General features: G+C 36.8%; 2 protein-coding genes across 2 annotated transcripts; one reads left to right on the plus strand and one right to left on the minus strand.

The window, feature by feature from the left end:
* Nucleotides 1–3,437: 3,437 nt before the first annotated feature.
* Nucleotides 3,438–11,296, minus strand: LOC149001335 (axoneme-associated protein MST101(2) protein). Its single transcript, XM_089137902.1, has 5 exons — nt 11,160–11,296; nt 8,276–8,401; nt 6,341–6,411; nt 6,148–6,234; nt 3,438–6,074 (listed from the first exon to the last, which is right to left on the minus strand). Exons 1-5 carry the CDS (start codon nt 11,224–11,226, stop codon nt 5,814–5,816), a joined length of 612 nt encoding a protein of 203 aa, XP_088994028.1. The 5' UTR covers nt 11,227–11,296; the 3' UTR covers nt 3,438–5,813.
* A 261-nt stretch (nt 11,297–11,557) lies between these two features.
* On the plus strand, nt 11,558–18,847 carry LOC149001336 (serine/arginine-rich SC35-like splicing factor SCL30A). The gene is made up of 6 exons (XM_089137585.1): nt 11,558–11,726; nt 12,199–12,366; nt 14,780–14,857; nt 15,422–15,586; nt 17,189–17,347; nt 17,472–18,847. The coding sequence occupies exons 2-6, from the start codon at nt 12,218–12,220 to the stop codon at nt 17,566–17,568; spliced, it is 648 nt and encodes a 215-aa protein (XP_088993711.1). The 5' UTR covers nt 11,558–11,726; nt 12,199–12,217; the 3' UTR covers nt 17,569–18,847.
* The last annotated feature ends 991 nt before the right edge of the window (nt 18,848–19,838 follow it).

Raw genomic sequence — 19,838 nt, forward strand, 5'->3', positions numbered from 1 at the left:
TCACCACAGGCCTACTTCTTTCCACATACAGCCTCACTAATGGGCTGCAAGCATGGAAAGGAAAAAAGATTGATTAACCTATATGAAAGTAAAGATGATATCAGTTTCCTGAATAGTTCAGCCAGAGTCTTATCTAATTCATACTAGTCATCCAGGACTCCATGCATATTCATCTTTCAAAACCCTCTTATTAAGAAGCTTTCTATATCCTGGGGATATAATGGAAAGAAATAGCCCTCTTCACATGTCTAAAATTCAAGAATCATATAGCATTAGCATGTGATTTATTTCTTCCCCAGCTCATCTATCTGATATTAAAATGAAAGTGTGTACTTAAGGTCATTTTATGAGGTCAACATTTGATGATGTATCTTTTTGTTGAAAATCAATTAAATAATGGTATAAATCCACTTGAAGATGTGGTGTATGTCCAGGAGTTGCAGGTTTTTCTTCCTAACCTAGGGACTAAGTAAAACAAATTTCAATTGTTAAGTTCTATTAAACTACAATAATTGACTTTATTATGGATAAGGAAGGAGTTCTAGGTTACTAAATCCTCTAGTCATGGTTGGATCAGTCTTGTGTGAAGAGCAAGTGAGAGGTTATATCATATTTAAGGGTTGTTTCCTGGAATATTTTATGTTTCTTGATGGATAAGCTTGAGGAGAACATATTTAAGGCCAACTAACACTTCATAAGGACTGGATGGAGTTGCTTTTTACCATCCACAGCTTAAAAGGAAGGACAGAATATTTTTAATCTGCTTGCATTATTGCATCCAATCAAGTCAATCAATTTGAGATAAAGTAGTTCAATGAAATAAATATTAAGGTGATCAACCACTCTCTATATGTTGATATATTTCAGTACAGATGGATTCCTTGCAGAGGACAAAGAAGAGATATGAGGTTCACAAGACCTGCTTCTAGGCCACAAAGACCATACAATGAACTATTTAAAATACAATGCTGGACCAGAAGGAGACAACAAAATCTTGAAGTTGTTGATCTTTAATTACAGCAACAATTATTGGCACAATTTTAAAACAGAAGGCAAGGTTCATGAAAAAGAGATAGGATAAGATATGGCAGTGGCCAGTGGGTATCTACAATAATTTCCAATGGAAAATAATCCCCTTGGAATAATAAGGAAAGGAAGCTTTTAATGGCAATCATCTCTTGGTGCTCAGTTGATTTTGCTCCTTCATGGATCTTTAAAATGCATTTCTCTGATCTTTAAGAAGTGAGATATTTTATAGGAAATGCAAATAATTTCCCTTCACTTCCCCTACCCCATGCATGCACCTCTCTTGGAACCAGACCGAGCATATGAAATTGTTAAAGCATAACAGATAACCAATCTGGGATTTCATCTGTATGACTCCCAACATCTGAACAGTTCTGGTTTAGTTAGTATTAAATAACTAAACTGGATTTCCTACTTGATTTCAACTCATGGTGCTTGAAGTACATTTATTGACTAAACAAACATATAACAGACAGGTACAACAGAGGATACATGCATCTAAACCCATCACAGTGATCATTGGCAGATTTTGTTCTCTCTTAGGAGCTTTAGATTCCTCTTCTTCCCCATATCTTCTCTGATCTGGGAAAAAGAAATACTATTCTGTGTGTCGCTCTCCCAAACCATATCTATTCTAAAATTTCATACAAGGTTGTGGAGTCACACGTGGTTTGTCTGGGAAGAGAGCATCACAAATCTCTATTTAGTTAAATCTGCAAGTCATTCCAAGACAAAATCTACATGAGGTGCATATCTAGATTGCAATGTATAATTCTGTGGCAAAAATTGTACTTCGGTCGTCCTTGTATAAGAAGCTTCTCCCACTTCATGGGTTCACTGAACCATCACATGAAATGAAAGTGATTAGCTCAATAGATTGAGATATTAGCAAGTCAACTGGAAGAGTTGAAGGACCCGTTTGATAACCCATTGAGAAACAGTTTTTGGTGTTATTGCTTTGAGAGAAACAAAACAATTGGTCAAAAACTTTTTGATAAAACTGATTTGTTTAAAGTGATTTTTGAAACATAAATTGAAATTCATGAAACTTTTTGCTTCAAGAAACAATTTTGACACACTGTTCCTCGCAAAGCAAAAGTTAGTCAGTCATTGGGTAGGTTTAAGTGAAGGGTATTTATGAAATTTGACATTGTAAACTTAAGAACTCTATTAAAACCTTATTGATATTTTTTTGCTTTCAAAAGCATGTTTTATCAAATACCTAAAAAAATTGTTTATACTTCCAAAAACAATCAAAATTGTTTATAGTGTTTTTAGAATAAAAAAACACTTAGTGGGTTATCAATTGGGATTGTAAATTATGACTCAACTAATGGGTTTTTTTCTAGACTTGTAAATGAATAGCTGAAATTCATCTCCAAATTCGCATTCGTATTTGTTTAAGGGTGTTCATATCCAAAATTTTTCTACTAAAAAATATTTGTATTCGTCCGCTAAGCAATCAGACTCGGATTCGGATTATTGCTTATCGGATTGGATAATATCCGAATAGAGTAAAATATTCAACTTTTTTTTTTTTCTAAAATGGATGATAATTGGATTCGAGAAATCAATAATCGGTAACTGGATAATTGGAAATTGAAAATTACGATTAGAGTAAAGTATTAAACAATTTTCTCTAAAAAAGGGACTAATAATCAATTTCGAAAATCGATAATTGTTAATTGAAAATAAAAAATAAAAAATAAAAAATGACAATCACCAATCAATAATCGGATAGTTTATCGGATCGGATTATTATCGGATATCCGATAAAGTTCGTCATATCTAAATTTTTACGGGATTCGAATTTGGATTCGATACACGATAAACTAGTATTTATTCTATTTTGTTTTTTGATTGTTTTTTGTATATTGGAATGTAAGCTCGGCGAGGGTCGAACCCCAAGACCTCTCCACTAAGGAGCATGGATCTTTACCACTCAACCAACCCTGCATTGGCTACAGATCTACTTTTTTCTAACTCAAACAGGCAACAACAACTATTGGCTAGCAGTGGAATATAAACACCTTTTTTTCTTTCCTCTTTGAATGCAACAGAGCAACCCATGGTAATTCACAAATTTTGAACCTATTGTTGCTAATTCTTGGGGTGCAATTGTGCAATGAAAGTTGACCTGCTCTAAATAATTTAATTCAGGTACGCACATTCATGCAATTCTCAGGCAACTTGGGCTTGACAGATTTGTATGAGACAAGAAATATCAGTTGGATTCGTTTCACTGGCTGTTCTTGTGTCTAGATAGATGAGCTTGAGCATTGATCATTCTCTCATAAAGAAACAAACAAGAACAGCAAGGTGATCCCTTATTAGTGGTTTCAATCTGGCATCAGGTTGTACCCTTCGCCTGAAAACTAGGTGAGGAAACCCAAAATTATATCAACTCGTACCAAATTTATTTATGGAATCCATATAGATCAGACCTCACATCAGAACAAGATCCCAAATTTCAGGAGCAAATTTCTTAATTTTCCTTTTTCTGATGAAACAACAGATTGTGTCTACCCAGTACCCACTACATCACAAGCTGTGAATCCTAGAAGTTAGCAACACAAGTGCAGAAAAGATGTCAGAAAAAAAGTTAGATAATCGATTCCTTTTTTCTGTAAGTACACGTTTAAAGTTTCAATTAGACGAGGGTTGACAGTTTATTTTCCTCCAGATCCACATTCATATAACCATTAAAAAATGTTAAAAAGCTGTTCTTGCTATTAAATATTGATTTGGTGAAACAAAATGATCTTCGTGCAAATTAGGTGGGAAAAGAAAGATTTTTGAGAGCCACTGCACCTAATTGAGCCAAGAAATGCTTAAAATAACAATTTATATGTCCTCATAAGTAATAAAATCTCTAGATCCCTGAAGTGTCAAAAAGTGATTTTTTTGGAAGATTTAAGTAATTCACCAAAACCGAACAGAAAGTGGAAAGGGAAAGTATACAGATGTAGACTTAAAAGAAAAAAGGGAAAATACAGCTCAAACGGATGACTTGAAGGTTAGGGGAAAGTTAGAAGCACAACAAAAACACAACTTTAGGCCAAATGGGTCAAAAAACTAGGCCAGCAAGCCAAGCTAGACCTACATAGTATTTTGTTTGTTCAGTGAAAAAGGGCCTCACAACTGCATCAGAAGTTCAGAACTACAGTTTTCCTCTTATTCTTTCATTTTCAGAGTACTTTTTTGTTTTGAGTTTTTAGTAGAATCCAGTGAGATTCAGAGCAGGGTAAAACTGTCTTCAATTTGAATTTGAACTTGAACTAATAAGAAGCTTTAATCCCACCAATAAATTTAAAAGTTTATTGGACTGCTTGTAACCTGAAGTTAAGGCATGAAAACAAACTCTCAAGAAAAAATTGCTGGGTAGCCCCCTAGACTCAACTTGGGCGAAAGCCTTCGGTATTGGGTTTGCCCTTTTTTTCTTGGACTGATTGTATATTTTTCTTATAGGAAGAAAAACTACAGCAAACAACCTACAGAAGTTAAGTACAAGGCTCTCTTGGGTTGCAACCCATAATGTCCTCCTCTTGTATTTCCAATAGCATTTGACTGATTGTGTTGAAGTCACAGGGACAAGGATCAATTCCAATGAATTATACTCGGATGATGATGCATTTTCAATAAAAAGGTGGTCTAGTAGTTCGGAAATAGACGGCGGAACCTGGAGTATGAATTGTTCTTTCAATTCCAGATACTCTTATACCAAGCAAATAGACAACCAGGAAGAATTTAAAGAGCCAAACAAATAAACCAGACCAGTTGATTTATCCTGCAAAACACACTGCAAAAATTGCACAAACAGAAATGAAGAGACAAACCCTGGCTCAAGAATAAACTCGATTTAAGCTTTCTCATGTTGCTGTTTTGGGGGCGGTGGGGAAAGGAAAAAAGACATTTGGTTTACAAAAAATAAATAAGCACTGGATGCATGAGAAATCAAGCTAAAATCAGTAACTAATAAAGCCTAGATCACATCTGGCTGGCTATTCACACAGGAGTGAGGGAGAGAGGGGATTAAGATGTAGAGAATTTCGAATTCTGGTGAACAGAGATTAAGTATGAGTTCCAGACTGAACCAATGACTGAATATTTTTATGTTAAAGGAAAAAATGGTCATCTACCAGAGTTGTGTTTTATATCGACTCTGGCTACCAACTTGATGAAACAAATGCAGGGCACAAATATGGTAGCACACAGCATACACTAAACAAATAATGAGGAATTAGTGAATCAGAATGACATCAATGAGAAGGAATCAATACAGAAGGTAAGTAGAATAGTATAACAGACACAAGGTTAACACTAATGATGGGATACATAAGTAATTAAGGTTTATAAGAAAAAGTTTTACAACATGACAGAGAGAAAAGGTTACACTAAAACAGTAAAATCAAGTAATCAGATGAATATACTCTGCAACTAAACATAAAAATCAACTAATATTGTAAGGTCTAAAACTAAAATAAATGGTAGAATATAGCAGCTTATAAAGACAGATAAATTGAACTACTAAGCCAATAAAGTAAGATTAGATGCATATCCCACAACACAACCAGTCCCTTGATAGCAACACAAGTTTGGAACCTAAGCTAGTGTGTTGAGCATTTCCCCACATAGTCGGAAACCCAAAAAAAAACAGGCCATTAATGACATAATTAGCTGAATGAGATCAATATATCCCCAACCTTCCCTTGCTATCTCACCATGAACGAACTAACTATTCCCTGACAAAATTTTGCCCATTCAAGGAAAGAGCAACTAAAATACATTTATCTGCGTTTTCTACCACTCTGCTTTTTACCTCCTTTCTTCTTTCCAGCTCCTTTCCTCTTCTTCCCCTTGTTGATTTCTGCTGGATTATCATTATTTTCCATAGATGAACTGCCTCGCAACATATGCCTCACATTCAGGACACCATTTCTGAAATTGCCTTCACTTGATTTCAACACCCTGTCTTCTAGCCCTCGCTTCTGTGCTACTTTAGTGGTACTACTTTGAAGCTTACCCCCAAATCGTCCAAGAACCATCCCCTGAAACAACACTAAACATCAGCACTGTCCATTTAAAGCATAACTAAGAATCAAGAACTAGTCCATCAGTCACCTCTTGCAACATTTTCTGTTCCCTTTCTTTCCGTTTCTTCATGCAACATCTAGCTACACTTAGCGGGATTCTTTGTTTCTTGGAGGCCTATGTCAGAGTTTAAACATGGTCCAAATATAAAAATTCAATCACATCAGAATATTTAACTAAGAGCATTTCTGAGCAAGCAGGTAGCTAGTATTCAAGTTCTCACCTTTCCACCCAAAGCAACCACCCTCCGATCCTCCAATTTCTTCCTCTCCTTCCATGTCATGTTTGAGGAGCCTACATCAATGCAATATTGAAGGCCATATTAAAAATAAATAAAGAAAGAGGAAACAAACCACCAAAAGATTGTAAAATTTTGATAAGAAAATCTAAAGTAGGAACTGCAGATCATTTGGTGAAGCAAATGTAACAAAGAAATGCATCTATGTGTATGTATTCAGGAAAGAGATTGCAGCCCAGGTGACAAAGGCATGATTATTACTGAACATGGTTGTCATGCACAAAGCTGAGACAAGACTTGCCAGGAGTCTTGCAGTCCAGGTGCCTAGACAAGGCCTTATTGGTCAAAATGTGCATCAGACAAAGTTTGGCCAAGGACTTTTCATATTAGTACCTGGACTTTACTAATATCCAACCAAGTTGTAATATTTGGTCCACTTCATAGTGATATGAAGGCAAAACTGGTGCCAAAAGCTTCCACACAAACAGAGTCTGAGGCGGCAATTTTTCTACACAGCCTTACCCCAACAAGTTTTGCTGAGAGGCTGTTCTAATGCCTTGGCCTCAGGTTACAACTGTGATTCACCAACCATAGTAATATAAAAAAACCATCGAATATGGATGGTGTACCACAGATCCTTATGTCTGTTGTGCCATATGGATAGTCGGATGAGGCTGAAAATGGCGTACAGGTAGACGACAAGATCCCAGTCTGACATATCAAGTTTCAGCCACATAAAGTTTGCCCCATGATAAATAAAGCACTGATAATTTTAGGATTACCAAAAAGGGTGATTGGGCAGACTTGGAAGGATATTCATTGCATGATAAGGAAAATGATTGAAGCAGAACTTGAAATTTGACATGCGGCTAAACTAGACCATTCCCTACTATCCCATATTCCAACCTCCTATGCATATTTTAGGCTCATCATAGTAGCCAGCTACAAAGTAACACTGGAATCAAAGGCCAAACACCTATATGATCCAATCCCCAACTTTTTCCTAAGGGGAAGAAGCTCAATTTGGTGATGTATCTACATCACATAGTACCTAGGAATAATCTTTAAAAAAAGGGGGGGAAAGAAAGAATAGAAGAAAAGCCACAGAAGGGAAAGGAGGAAAGCAAGCAAAGACATAATATGAAAAATTCAAATAGGATCACTTCCCAGACAACCCTACATGGTATCTCTTATATACTTCAGGTTTATCTAGAATGAGACCAGAAACCCTCTCTGAAAATCTTACTAGTTGCAATTTAAATACAAAATTCCATTAGACCCCACACCCTTGCCATGGCTAGTTCTCAAATGCCACCTAAGCCATGACTATAGGCCATCAGTTACTTGGGCATCCAATAGATGAACAAATCGCACTCAAAAGCAGATCACTAACACCAAGTATTTAGTTTCAGCAGTGCTTAAATTTTCTTATTGGGAGCTTTAGTTCAACAGAATGAATTGGTTAGCCGGCAAATTTAAAAACTATCAACCCAAATTAGAAGGAAAATCAAGCAATGGGTGTGACAGATAGGTCATATGAAGTGTGGGACAATCATCATCAGTTAATCCTAGTTGGATGCTGATCAATTGTGAGTTATTACCAACTAAAAGCACAAAACACTTTGTTGCACCTAAAATTTGATCCACACCATGTCTTGTTTCTAGTTTTTACTGCTAGATAGAAGGAAGCAGTGGCACGGTAGAAAGGGCATAAAACCGGTGCTTCCATTTCTTCTGTCCTCTCCCTTTCTTCTTTTGGTAGTCAATTCTTACGTAGATGGTGAGAGTATAAGGCAACAAGATACATTAATGAACAAGATAAGCATTGGAAAATTTCATCAGATATTGACTACTCTCCATACATAAGGAAAATTTTAAAACATCTCTAACAGAAATATGCTTTGAAGAGAAAAGTAGTACCTATGTACTCAACATCCTTCAATATCTTTTTGAAGTCCATATCAGAATCCTTGAAATTTCTCTCACTAGTGGATGAACCACCTTTTGAAGTCTGCTTTTTATGCATTGCCACCAACTTCAACTTAACTGGAAAACAAAAACAAATTAAATACATTTGTTTCAGGCAACCATATATAACATACCAAAACTGGTCATGGATAGCAGAACATCACTACACACCAATATATCGTCTTACTCCACTTCCTCCCTGTCAGAGACAATATATAGACAACCTAAAGTATGGGTCTTTTTTTCTCCTTTGCTTGCTAGATTTGATAGGAATAACAAGAAGCACACTAGGGTAAAGTAAAGGTGTCAACTTAAAACCATAAGCAACACATGAAACCAAAATCATCTTTTTAAAGCAAAATTAAAAACACATGATGAATCGAATTGGAATTAAGAAAATATTCAACAAAATAAACATACAACCAACATTATGATATGTATTCTACAAAGTAAGTTTGGGAATGGCAATAATACAACGATAAAAATGTATGGGAATTAAATGGCTTGACAACAATAATACTTCTATAAAAGCCCGGCAAAAAAAAATGTACATGACAAATATGTGTTTAATACGAATTTAATATGGGTGCCATGTAAGCAATAATATGGACCTATAACAGTACTTGCAACCTAATAAACAAAATAATAGCCTTCTCTAGCCCAATTTTTAATCAAACCGACAAAACAGGGAATGGTACAAGCAGAGGAATACTCATAAAAGCCAGCATTTCAATTATATAAAGTTGACATTCATCTCAGTGAAGGAAATGGCATTAAATACTGGAGTTCAGATCCTACCTTTAGTTTGCTGTTCAAATGTCAAGATTCCCCTATTGAAACTTTATAAATAACAAATATAATTTTGGAAGTAAGTAATTTCAATTCTGTAAAGTTGGCAAAGATGGAAGTAATTTCAATTTGTAAAGTTGGCATTCATCTTTGTAATGGGAATGCCACTAGATATTGAAGTTCAGCTCCTACCTTTAGTTTGCTGTTCATATGTCAAGCTTCCCCTATTGAAATTTATAAATAAAATAATATAATATAATTTTGGAATTAAGTAATCGAAAAATGCATAAAAGAATAAGTTGGGAGTACCATAAGAATTAATGAAAGGGAAGAATATGGCCAAATTTGAGTCTTTAATTGGACATTGTTGGCCTATTTAATTAATGGTTAACACCAGGAATTTAGTGTTGGCATTGGATGTTGTATCAGTTTCAAGCAATATTGATCCGGATCAACTTGGATTATTCAGAGTTCAGAGAAAGAGAAGAGAGGGGAGAAGAGAAAAAGCTGGGGGGGGGGTGGAGTGGGGGTGTTGCAGGATTGGAAGAAAGGAAGAAACACAACTCAAAGTGGTTGCCATGGAACGACATAAGTTGGGGTCAGGTTCTAATGGAACATGAGAGATTAACCAGGTTCTACAGGGTATGGACTGATTAAGTTCTTAAGAACTGAAGTTTTCCTCAATCTGCAAAACCTAATCATCACATATATAAACATCTTAATAGAAATTTAAACATAAAAGTCATAGAACCCAGCATTTCAATTATATAAAGTTGACATTCATCTTTGTAAAGGGGATGCCACTAAATACTGGACTTCAGCTCCTACCTTGAGTTTTCTGTTCATATGTCAAGTTCCCCGGTTGAAATTTTATAAATGACAAAATATAATTTTGAAATTAAGTAATAAAAAAATGCGAAACAAAATATGTTGGGAGAAAAATTTTTTTTTTTTTTTTTTTTTTTTTAAAATTTTTTTTTTTTTTTTTTTATTTTTTTTTTTTAATTTTTTTTTTTAAAAAAATTTTTTTAAAAAATATCTTAAAGTGGTCAGGATTCAAGATTTAAACCACTCTAAAGTTTTGTTCCCCTACAGGACATTAATCATAATATTGTTAATACCATAACGCCTGCAACTGACATGAAGGACCCAGCAAGAACCCGTTACCATTCACAGAAGCCAAACTCCTAATAAACCTAAATTGAAATGAAGAGGAAAACATGAGTTTACATTGGGATGTTCTCAATTGAGGATTCTTGCCAAATATATACATAAAGAAACGCCGATTTAACTATAAATAGTCATCAATGAGAAAAGAAAAACAACACTGCAAATTTGCCATTTACATGGCAAGGAAATTCAGTATAACTGGCAGTACAAGAAATATGAAACAGGGAGAAATGTATGAAAATAAAAGAATCGAAACAAGGAGAAAATACCCAACTTGATAAATTTCGAGAAGCGAAAGCCCCAACCGTTTGGAAATTTTGATACGTATTTTTAACTTACCTTATAACTGCTCTGTTTCTCACAATCTCACCACCCGGAAACGCCGAGATGGAGAAGATTGAGAAGAGATTAACCACTGCAACTGCTCTGTTTCTCACAATCTCACCACCAGAAAACACCGATATGGAGAAGATTGAGAAGAGATTAACCACTGCAACTGTTTGGCAAGTATATTGTGTCACCGGGAGATGGAAAAGACGAAGAAGACCAACCGCTTTTGCAAAGACACTGGCTAGGGCTGAAGTTTAGTTAGAGAAGAAGAGGGTAAAAAACGGTGCTGGTTCTGCATTTTTTTTCTTGCATAGCCACCGGCGTTCAAAGGAGCTTCTGGTTCGATGCTCTCATCGCCTCGAGTTCACGATGGTGGGAGATTCCGTCTAATCATTCCTATTTATACCGTAAAACAAAATGGTGATTCTATTTGCAACCAAACGATTTTTTTTTTATTTTTTTCAGGAATCATGATTCCCTGGAAAGCGGAACCAAACGCTACCTAAGAATACTATGAAGAAGACAAACCAATTATTATTTCAATTACCTTGAGGGTTCGGGGTTCGGCGTATCACAATAGCACCACCACCAGGAGATGCTGCGACGAAGAACATGAAGAAGAGATAAACGCTGCGAGAACGTACGTGAGGAAGGGAATTCAGGTCGTTTTTCAGTTCAAAAAGGGATAAGTAATAGGGTTTTCGGGTTTTTTAAAGTAAAAACTGACGGTATTTGTCATTGCCTCATTGGGGATGTATTTGTAAATAAAAAGTATGAAGGTATGTAAATGTAATTGTGTGAAACTCTGGGAAATGTATAAGTAATTTTGTATCCTTAATTTCTTTTACGGTTGGGATCGGGGTTGTGGAGAAATCCACGGTGATCAGAGGCTAAGATGTATGATAGACATGGTAAACTCGTTAGTGGGTAACAAAAGCTCTTAGGTCGAGCGAAGCTTCCCGAAGCTGTGTTAGAAACTTAGAAAGCCATTTGAGGGCGAACGGGATCAAAGGTGCTTGAAACTCGCATCCATTCTCACAACTGAAACCCTCGGAGCTCATATCTGAACGGAGCGTGCGAGAGCGAAGACCATTAACGGTTTCTTCTGATTGTGGTATTTTCTTATCATTCCTATTCTGTTTTTTGTATTATATACAAAAAATTTGATATTCGATATTGAAATAATAGTAATTGTCCAAGTATCCATCAGTGGAGAAGGATCTTATCAATATGCTAGGGTTTCTTGGCGACGATTAAACCTTATTCTTTTTGTTTATCTTCATTGGTGGAACCAACTTTGTGTCCGATAATGTTTTATTTAGTGTTGATTGTTCGTTTTGTTTCATCATTTTGTTGGTTCTGAGTTGATTAGCACTATTTAATGCGAAGCTTCCCGGCAACGGGATCGGTTTCCCTGGTTTGGTTTGGCTTGTTGTCGATGCAACCAATTTTATGTCATAAATCTTGTGCGGGATCTCTTGTACATGCTGATATTAAGTTACTCTTTCCATGCAACCAATTTGAGCTGCCTCTTAATTTACCTTTTCTTTTTTATGTGATCCTTGTTGCCACCTTGAATTGCTTAGATATTGTCTGCTGTTACGAATGAGGGGTAGAAGCTACAGCTACAGCCCATCTCCACCAAGGGGTTACAGCAGGCGTGGTCGGAGTCCCAGCCCCAGGGGTCGCTATGGAGGCCGTAGTAGAGATCTTCCTACCAGCCTTTTAGTTCGTAACCTTCGACATGATTGTAGGTTTGTTCTTATTGGCATTGCTTCTTGCTTCCCTTTTTGTAGCCGCGTAGACAAAATTTGTATCACTATCGTAGTCATGTATTCTATTATGATATCTTCCTTTCTTGATATTGAAAAGCCATTTTGATTATGGAAAGCTCATTTGTTGCATGAGGGCTTTGCTGCTTCTGAAGTTATTTGCCCACATTTATCTGTACATCTACTTATTTTTTCATCGCACTAGGCATTACTATAGTACATTATTGTCATGCTTTATTATATCGAAGGGTACTAAGCTTTGTCTCAAATTGTAGAGAACATGCCCATCGTGCAAAATAACTTGTCTGTCCAGAAAGCTCTCTCTGTTCATGTTTTGAGCCCTGAATTTATCAGGGTCAATGTGCTTCATCATTGGTCTATGGGTTATTTCCTGCTCTCTTTTGGTGTTCCAATAGAGTTCTCTAATATAGTTATATTGAGGCATATCAAATTCATTGATGTTGGTAACATAGTGGCTTTTAGTGTCATCCTATACAGCACTTTACATGGATACCCAGATGCATAATTGGAGTTTCTTGGATAGATCATATTTGATGACCAGTATCAACCGTAGCTGCTTTATCCATTGAATTTGGTTATTTTCAATCATCACCATTCTTTGCATAACTTAACAACTTAACATTTAAAACAATTTTTAGAACATTATGTTGAAGAGATGGAGAATTCAGGTTGGTCTTGAGATTGACTCTATTACTAGATAAGCATTTTCCACAGAGTTTCTGTCTTTTAGTAATGTGTGGATTACTTGCTACATTGTTGGTTTAGGATATCCTCATTTTGTAAACGCAAGAGAGTTTGTTGGGTTTGGATTGTCTAGGAACAGGCATAAGAGCTTGAGTAGTTTCGGAACATTGGAATGTACATAATCAAGAAAATTTAGAAACTGAATAAAGATTGTTGTGATGGGGGTGAGTTCCTGGTTCAGTGCCCTAGGTTAACTGGTGATGGGAACTGTAGATTGATTTTGATCTGATGATATGGTTCATTCAAACGAAGATTTCCTGCTGAAATTAGGAAATCTTGAAAACCCAGAATACCAGAAAAATCGTTGGAGAGAAATTTACTTCTTAAATAGAAACTAGTACTGTACTGATGAATTGAAATCTGGAACAGTACCTGAAATCTAATTTTGAAGACTGGAATTTTGATGAAGTGGAGTAATGCTGGGTAGCTTATATCCTTTTTGGTTGTGAATTCTTGAAACACAATTAGCATGAAGAATAAGAAATCAGATGATATCAACATTCCAGAATCTGCGATGCAAAGAACTAGATTTCAAATAAAGAACAAACATGAGAATCGAGAAATTCTGACTGAAGGTCAGTTTGCCTGGTTTTGTAAATCAGAATCTCTTACCTGATATGCAAAAAAGGGGGATTGAGAAAGAAACGAGGAGAAAAAAATTATCGAAGAGCTACCTGAATTATCTGCGGGTTCCTCAGCAGAAAATATTCAGATTCCACTGCCCCTCATCTGAATACACAGATGTGGCAGCCTGTAATTCACAGACCAAATTGAAACAAAATCGTCTTCTAAATCAATCAAATCATTTTTCTTTTCCTTTCTTTCTTTCTTCTTTCTTTTCCTTTCTTTCTTTTTTTCTTTTTTTTTTTTTTTTTTTTTTTGTGGGGGGGGGGGGGGAGATCATGCATGCATTCTTGTACTGAATTGACCATGGTAGGGTAAGGAAACAAAAGTCTGAAATTCCTGTAACTCACCAGTTCACTGGCTGTAAAGGAAGTCCAATGCTGATTCAAATTACTTAATATATTGAAGAAAACCCAACCAAAAATGGGTAATCCCTCCAGTAGACAGCTGATGTGGAGGTAGCCTAAACAGGATAAACAAACTGAACAATTTTGGATAATGAATTTAATATATCACCATTTGAGGAATCTGAATCTGAAACTGGACTGGTTTAATAAACCTTGATGCTGAATGGTTTAGTTAATTGGACCATATTGGTTTAATAAACCTTGATACTGAAGGGTTTAGTTGATTGGACCACATTTTGGTCCATTTCTGGCCCAACTGATGGCGTGTGTATTGCTGGAAGAGCTGCATTCACTGAAGCTGGAGAGGCCTTGTATAATGCAACCAAAGTGCGTGAGCCTTTGGTGATGCATCAAAAGTTTAAGACCTTAATTATTCTTATCTTTCAGTGTTGTAGTAATCAATCTTGCCTCTGGTGGGATTTCCTCTGCCTTTTTGTGATGGTGTTCTGTCATTTACAGGCTATATTTTTTATGGATAGTAATTTGCCTTGGTTTATGTTTATAGACTTTTGTGATTCCTTTATTTCCTGAACAAATTTTGTCATCTTCCTGTCTTGTTGTTCCGCCATATTTCTATTCTTTTTTCAATCGTCTTGCAGGCCAGAAGACCTCCGCAGGCCATTTGGGGAATTTGGTCCTCTCAAGGACATATACTTGCCAAGAGATTATTATACAGGGTGAGTTTCATCCCAACTGAGTTGATTTTAATGGTCTAAAGTAGTTGGCATATTGTGGGATTTGGGATGTTATTTTGTCCTTTTACTCCACATGGAGATTCAGCATTGTTGATATAGTATTTCTGTACTTCTGTATGGGTTGAGGTGGTAATTTGACGACCTCCTTGGAAAAGAAACTCCCTTTTTGCTCCAGGATTACTTTATTTTGTGATGATTATTTTATATGTTTTTCCCTTGGCAAATTGAATTTTGTTTATTCAAGTTGAGAGTTAACACTGAAAATAATGTTTTTGAAGACTTCAATCAAGTAATAAGAGTTCTGTTGAAGATGATGTTAATGTTTGTGAAGATTGGAAGGGAAAGTTGAGTTTGAATACATTGTGAAGAGTTCAAGTCTTGAAGAATTTGAAGTCATCTTAAAACAATGACATTGACAAGGTCAGCTGCCTTGTGGGATCTTTAGGGTTTAATCCATCAGATTCTTCGGTGTTGATGTTTTTGTGAGGCAGTTTTGCCAGGCTTATGAGGGGAGATTCATATTGACAATCAATTTGTGTGTTGCAGAGAACCTAGAGGTTTCGGTTTTGTCCAATATATAGATCCAGCTGATGCTGAGGAAGCTAAGTATCAGATGGATGGTCAAATTCTTCATGGCCGGGAGTTGACTGTTGTATTTGCAGAGGAGAATAGGAAAAAACCATCTGACATGAGGGCTCGAGAACGTTCAAGGTAAGTTTCCCCAGTTTTACTTTTAGGGCTTTATTTGCTATGTTTCAGTTCTGGATCATTATTTGCTAAAAAAATCTGGTTTTCGATACTGTAGTTTCAAAGTGTGCTCAGTATGAAATATAATAGCATGTTAGCTTTGGGATTTTCTTGTTGACCATAAGGCATCAAATTTTTTGTAACCTTACTATTTTCCCTTCTAACATGGCACCTTTTTCCCCTTTGATGAAGGTGAATCCTGGCATTTTACACTTGTTCTCTGACCAGATAGTGACACGATAGCAAGTGCATTTCAAATTATTTTTTAAAACCCCTTTTTAGCCCTTAAAGAACTCACTGGAATAAGACAATGGGCAATCAAAGGTTCTTAGGTTCTACCTATACTTATAGATGTGTCATTTACATGATCCCTTAGTATATTTTGCGTCAGAGTGCCATCGAAATAGAAAGGGTTTTTTTTTTTGGTTGTTGGTGAGGGGTGGGGGGCATTTCCTCGCTGGAAGAACCTCTCCTGCCTGGCAGGTAGGTATGGGTACATACATTTGCCCCTGCTAGACTCTGCAGTAGCAGGAACCTTGTGCACTGGGTTGCTTTTGTATATTTATTTATTCAAAATTTCCCCCCTAAAATGAGGGGTTAACATGTTATAAATTTGTTGTACTGTGTCTAGAAGTAGGGATGGAGTTCGAATTAGGGAATTGTAGTGATGCTGATAGCATTTTCTGATGTAGGCCATCCGATTGCTGTCGTAAATAGGGGTTATTCAGGAACCTGGCATTGCTTTTGTGGAGCTAGTTCCATGCCCCAGTAGAGGAGGATTGATGCATTAGTTTAGCAGCAGGAATTGCGAAAACCTAATTTACCGTTTCTGAATATGATGAACCTGGATCCATGTAACTCCATTTAATTGGGAAAATGTTAGAGCTGAATTAGGTGCATGTCATCTAACTTCTTCAACATATTGATCCTTCACAAATCATACCTATGAGCAAAGCCTCTTATGGTTCCTGGACATTGAAGAAAATAAGTTTTGGACTCTTTGTATACTTATTGATTCTTCTAAATTCTGAAGATCACAAGCCTCGTTAAAGTACTCCACAAAAAGCATGGTTTTGAAACTTTAAAGATAGCCGCAACTTGTTCTTTGTATGTTTTGTGGATGAGTAATATGATAGTTTGATGGGAGTTCTTCTCAATTGAAAGTTCTTTTTTTTCCCCACAGCAGTAGATAGAGGTCAATTATGGGGAAAAAAACAGAGGAAGTTTTTTTTTTTTTGGGTGGGGTTGGGGGGATGGGTTTGGAGCTTGACATGTTCAAGAGTCGTGGTTGAGGTGTGACTTGGATTAAGTGATTCCAAGTTTACCCAACCCACCTGAGTTCTCTGAAGGTGTGAAATTATCATCCCAAAATGATGATCTTACCAGGGACCCAAAATGTTTGTAGACAAGTAGAATTGGCAGACCCTAAAATTTTCTTCCCTTCCTATTAGTTGTGGAAGTGGAACTCATCCTTTGTCTAGCGGTCAAGAATGACAGGCATACTATGGATATCTATGTGAAAAAAATTTTCTGCACTATCGTTGATGTTCATGTTTTTTGTCATAGGGGTCGACTGCGTGATTGGAGGCGGTCTTCTTCACGTTATTCCCGTTCTCCACGGTACTCGCGGTCTTCACGCTACTCGCAGTCTCCACGCTATGGAAGATCAAGGTCACGCAGTCCTAGTTACTATTCTCCATCTCCGAGGAGGAGGCATTACTCGAGGTATGTGCTTGATAATTTGATGTGGTCTTCTGTTGCCTCAAGTATGCGATTGATACTTTTAGCGTGCTCTCCTGTTGTTCCGTTATTTACTTGTTTACCCTTTTTTATTCTCACCTCCTTGCAGATCTGTTTCACCTGAAGACAGAAGATATGACCGAGAACCTTCCTACTATGATTCTCCTGGCCGCAGCCGGAGTCCAAGTAGGAGCCAAAGCCAGTAAATCGTTAGTGTGGGAGGCAATATTTGCAGATGTAGTAGCCTGATTGATACTTCAGTGTTGATATAGCCATAGTACAATTTGATTTGAAGATTTGATAGACTAGTAGGATTTCTTTGGCCCTTGGTTCTTAGTCTCTCATGTATTTTAAAATTGGTGCTAGTTAGTTCCAATGATGATGTTGCACTTAGCAATTCTGGTTGTGTTCGTCGACACGACTGTCAGACCTGCCTGTTGGGGTGCAAGATGGTCACTCCACTCCTGTTAGAACAGTGGGGCTTTGGGGATAGAGATCCACCCATCCCAACCCAGGCGTTGCATTTTGTAAGTTCTAATGATCTCCTCACTGGCACAATTATGAAGGTTATGTTTAAATGCAGCTTGTGAGGTTGCCGTATCCTTCATTGATCATGTGCCTGAGCCCCTTGATCAACGGCTTCAGTTCATGATTGGGGCAAATTGAGAAGAAAAAAAAGAACTTTGTGAAGATGGAGAAGCGTCAACCTGATCCAGTGCGTGGAACGTGAAGTTTGCTGTAGGGTCTAACTAGCAAGTGAATGTTTACCATTAGCTCTCAACTAACAATTCTGGCTGGTGTTTTGTTGGGTGGAGGGTGTTAGGCAGGTGTCTGTGTTGGGTGGAGGGAGTTTAGGCAGATTGGTGAAAGGGAGGCGTTTGGCTTCAGTGCTGTGCATTTGAGCTGTGAATGGTGAGATCAAAATCTTGATCACTGTGTAAATTTTTTTTAGTTACACCGACTGAAATCAGAAAAAGGAAAAAGAAAAACATAACGGGTAAATTTCGACCACTAGAACTGATCCTCACCTTTCGCAGCACTGAAGCACAACTGAGAGAGGAGAGTGGTGGGGATGGGAAACCAGTGTAGTGTGCTGCCTTTCCAACTGTGGGAGATTTTGTCTTTGTTGGCCTCCACCGTCTGGCTTGTAAATTATTAGGCCCACCTGTCTGTCAAAAGTTTCTCTCTTCTTTTCTTCTATAACCAAACCAGACTTTCCTAGCATTTTCTCTTTTTGAAGCTCACAAAATTATCTTCTCTAGAAGATTGTACTATTTGGTTTCAATAAATCGAAAAAAGGAAAGAAAAAAAAATAACATAAATAGAGAATGGGAAAGATTTGCGCCCCTGCTATTTCTTCAAATGGTTTAAAAGACCCTAAATTGGAATTTGAGCTTTTCTTGCAGAGTCAGTAGCCATTGGTACACTTGCTGCTAAAACCTTCCCCACTTGTGCATACCATAGATTATTACTAGAGCAGTGAGCCCGGCCATTAAACGATTTGTTCTTTCCTAGGATGTACATGGCCTATATTGGTTAGGACTTGGGATGCTAGGGTTTTACTTGTGTATTAACACTATAAACAACAGTTCAAACTCTCTATTATGGCTTCAAAACAAAACCAAAACCAAAACCTTTAGTGGGCAGGGTTGGTGGAACCGGAGACAAAGAAAAGGTGAATGACTGGTCTAAGGTGTGACTTGACCAAAAACGGACTTAAATCAAATTTAAGACCAAATGTAAAGCAAAAGGAGTCCGAATCCTTTAGGTTGATGGGTGGAAGTGTATGTTTTTCTCATATTTTTCTATAATACAATAAGTGTAAGACTTATGTGAGATCTATTGAAGGATTTATTTGTGATTCATTTTTTTTTTCGTTACCTAGGCGTAACTTCTCCCCCACACAATCAATGTGGGACTCACTTAGGATCCATTAAAGGTCTCATTTTTTATTTCATTTTATTAGTATTTAAAAGTAAATTTTCTTTATTGTATGGTGAAGAAATTTGAGGGGACTTCTTCCTTGACGAGGAGGTGATCCGGATTGAGTGAAAAAAGGCCATCAAGAATATGAAAGGTTTTTTACTAAATTCCAAATACTTGCAACACCGAAAATAAATTAGTGCAAAATTAGTGGTGATTAGCCAATGCATACTTGGTTGAGTGGTAAGATCCATATTTTACAGTGGATAGTTCGTGGGTTCAAGACGGCATTTCCACTGTATTCCCAATATTCGAAAAAATATCAGTTCCAAAAAAAAAACAGAGAGACTGTTAGTGATTCTTGTAATACAATAAGAGGAAGCAGATATTACTGCAGCAATCGAATTGAAAAAGAAACTGATCGAAGCCAAACTTTAGCTGAACAAAGAAGATGAAAGGAAGAGGTGGGATGTGCTTTCCTTCACCAGCTTAATCTTTAATGTATATATGCGGTTTCCGCCATTCTTTAACCGCTTAATAAATTTCAATGTAG

This window comes from Hakea prostrata, chromosome 10, assembly GCF_041222555.1.
Source record: "Hakea prostrata isolate BN-2017 chromosome 10, UWA_Hpros_2, whole genome shotgun sequence".
In the NCBI taxonomy this organism is placed as follows: Eukaryota; Viridiplantae; Streptophyta; class Magnoliopsida; order Proteales; family Proteaceae; genus Hakea; species Hakea prostrata.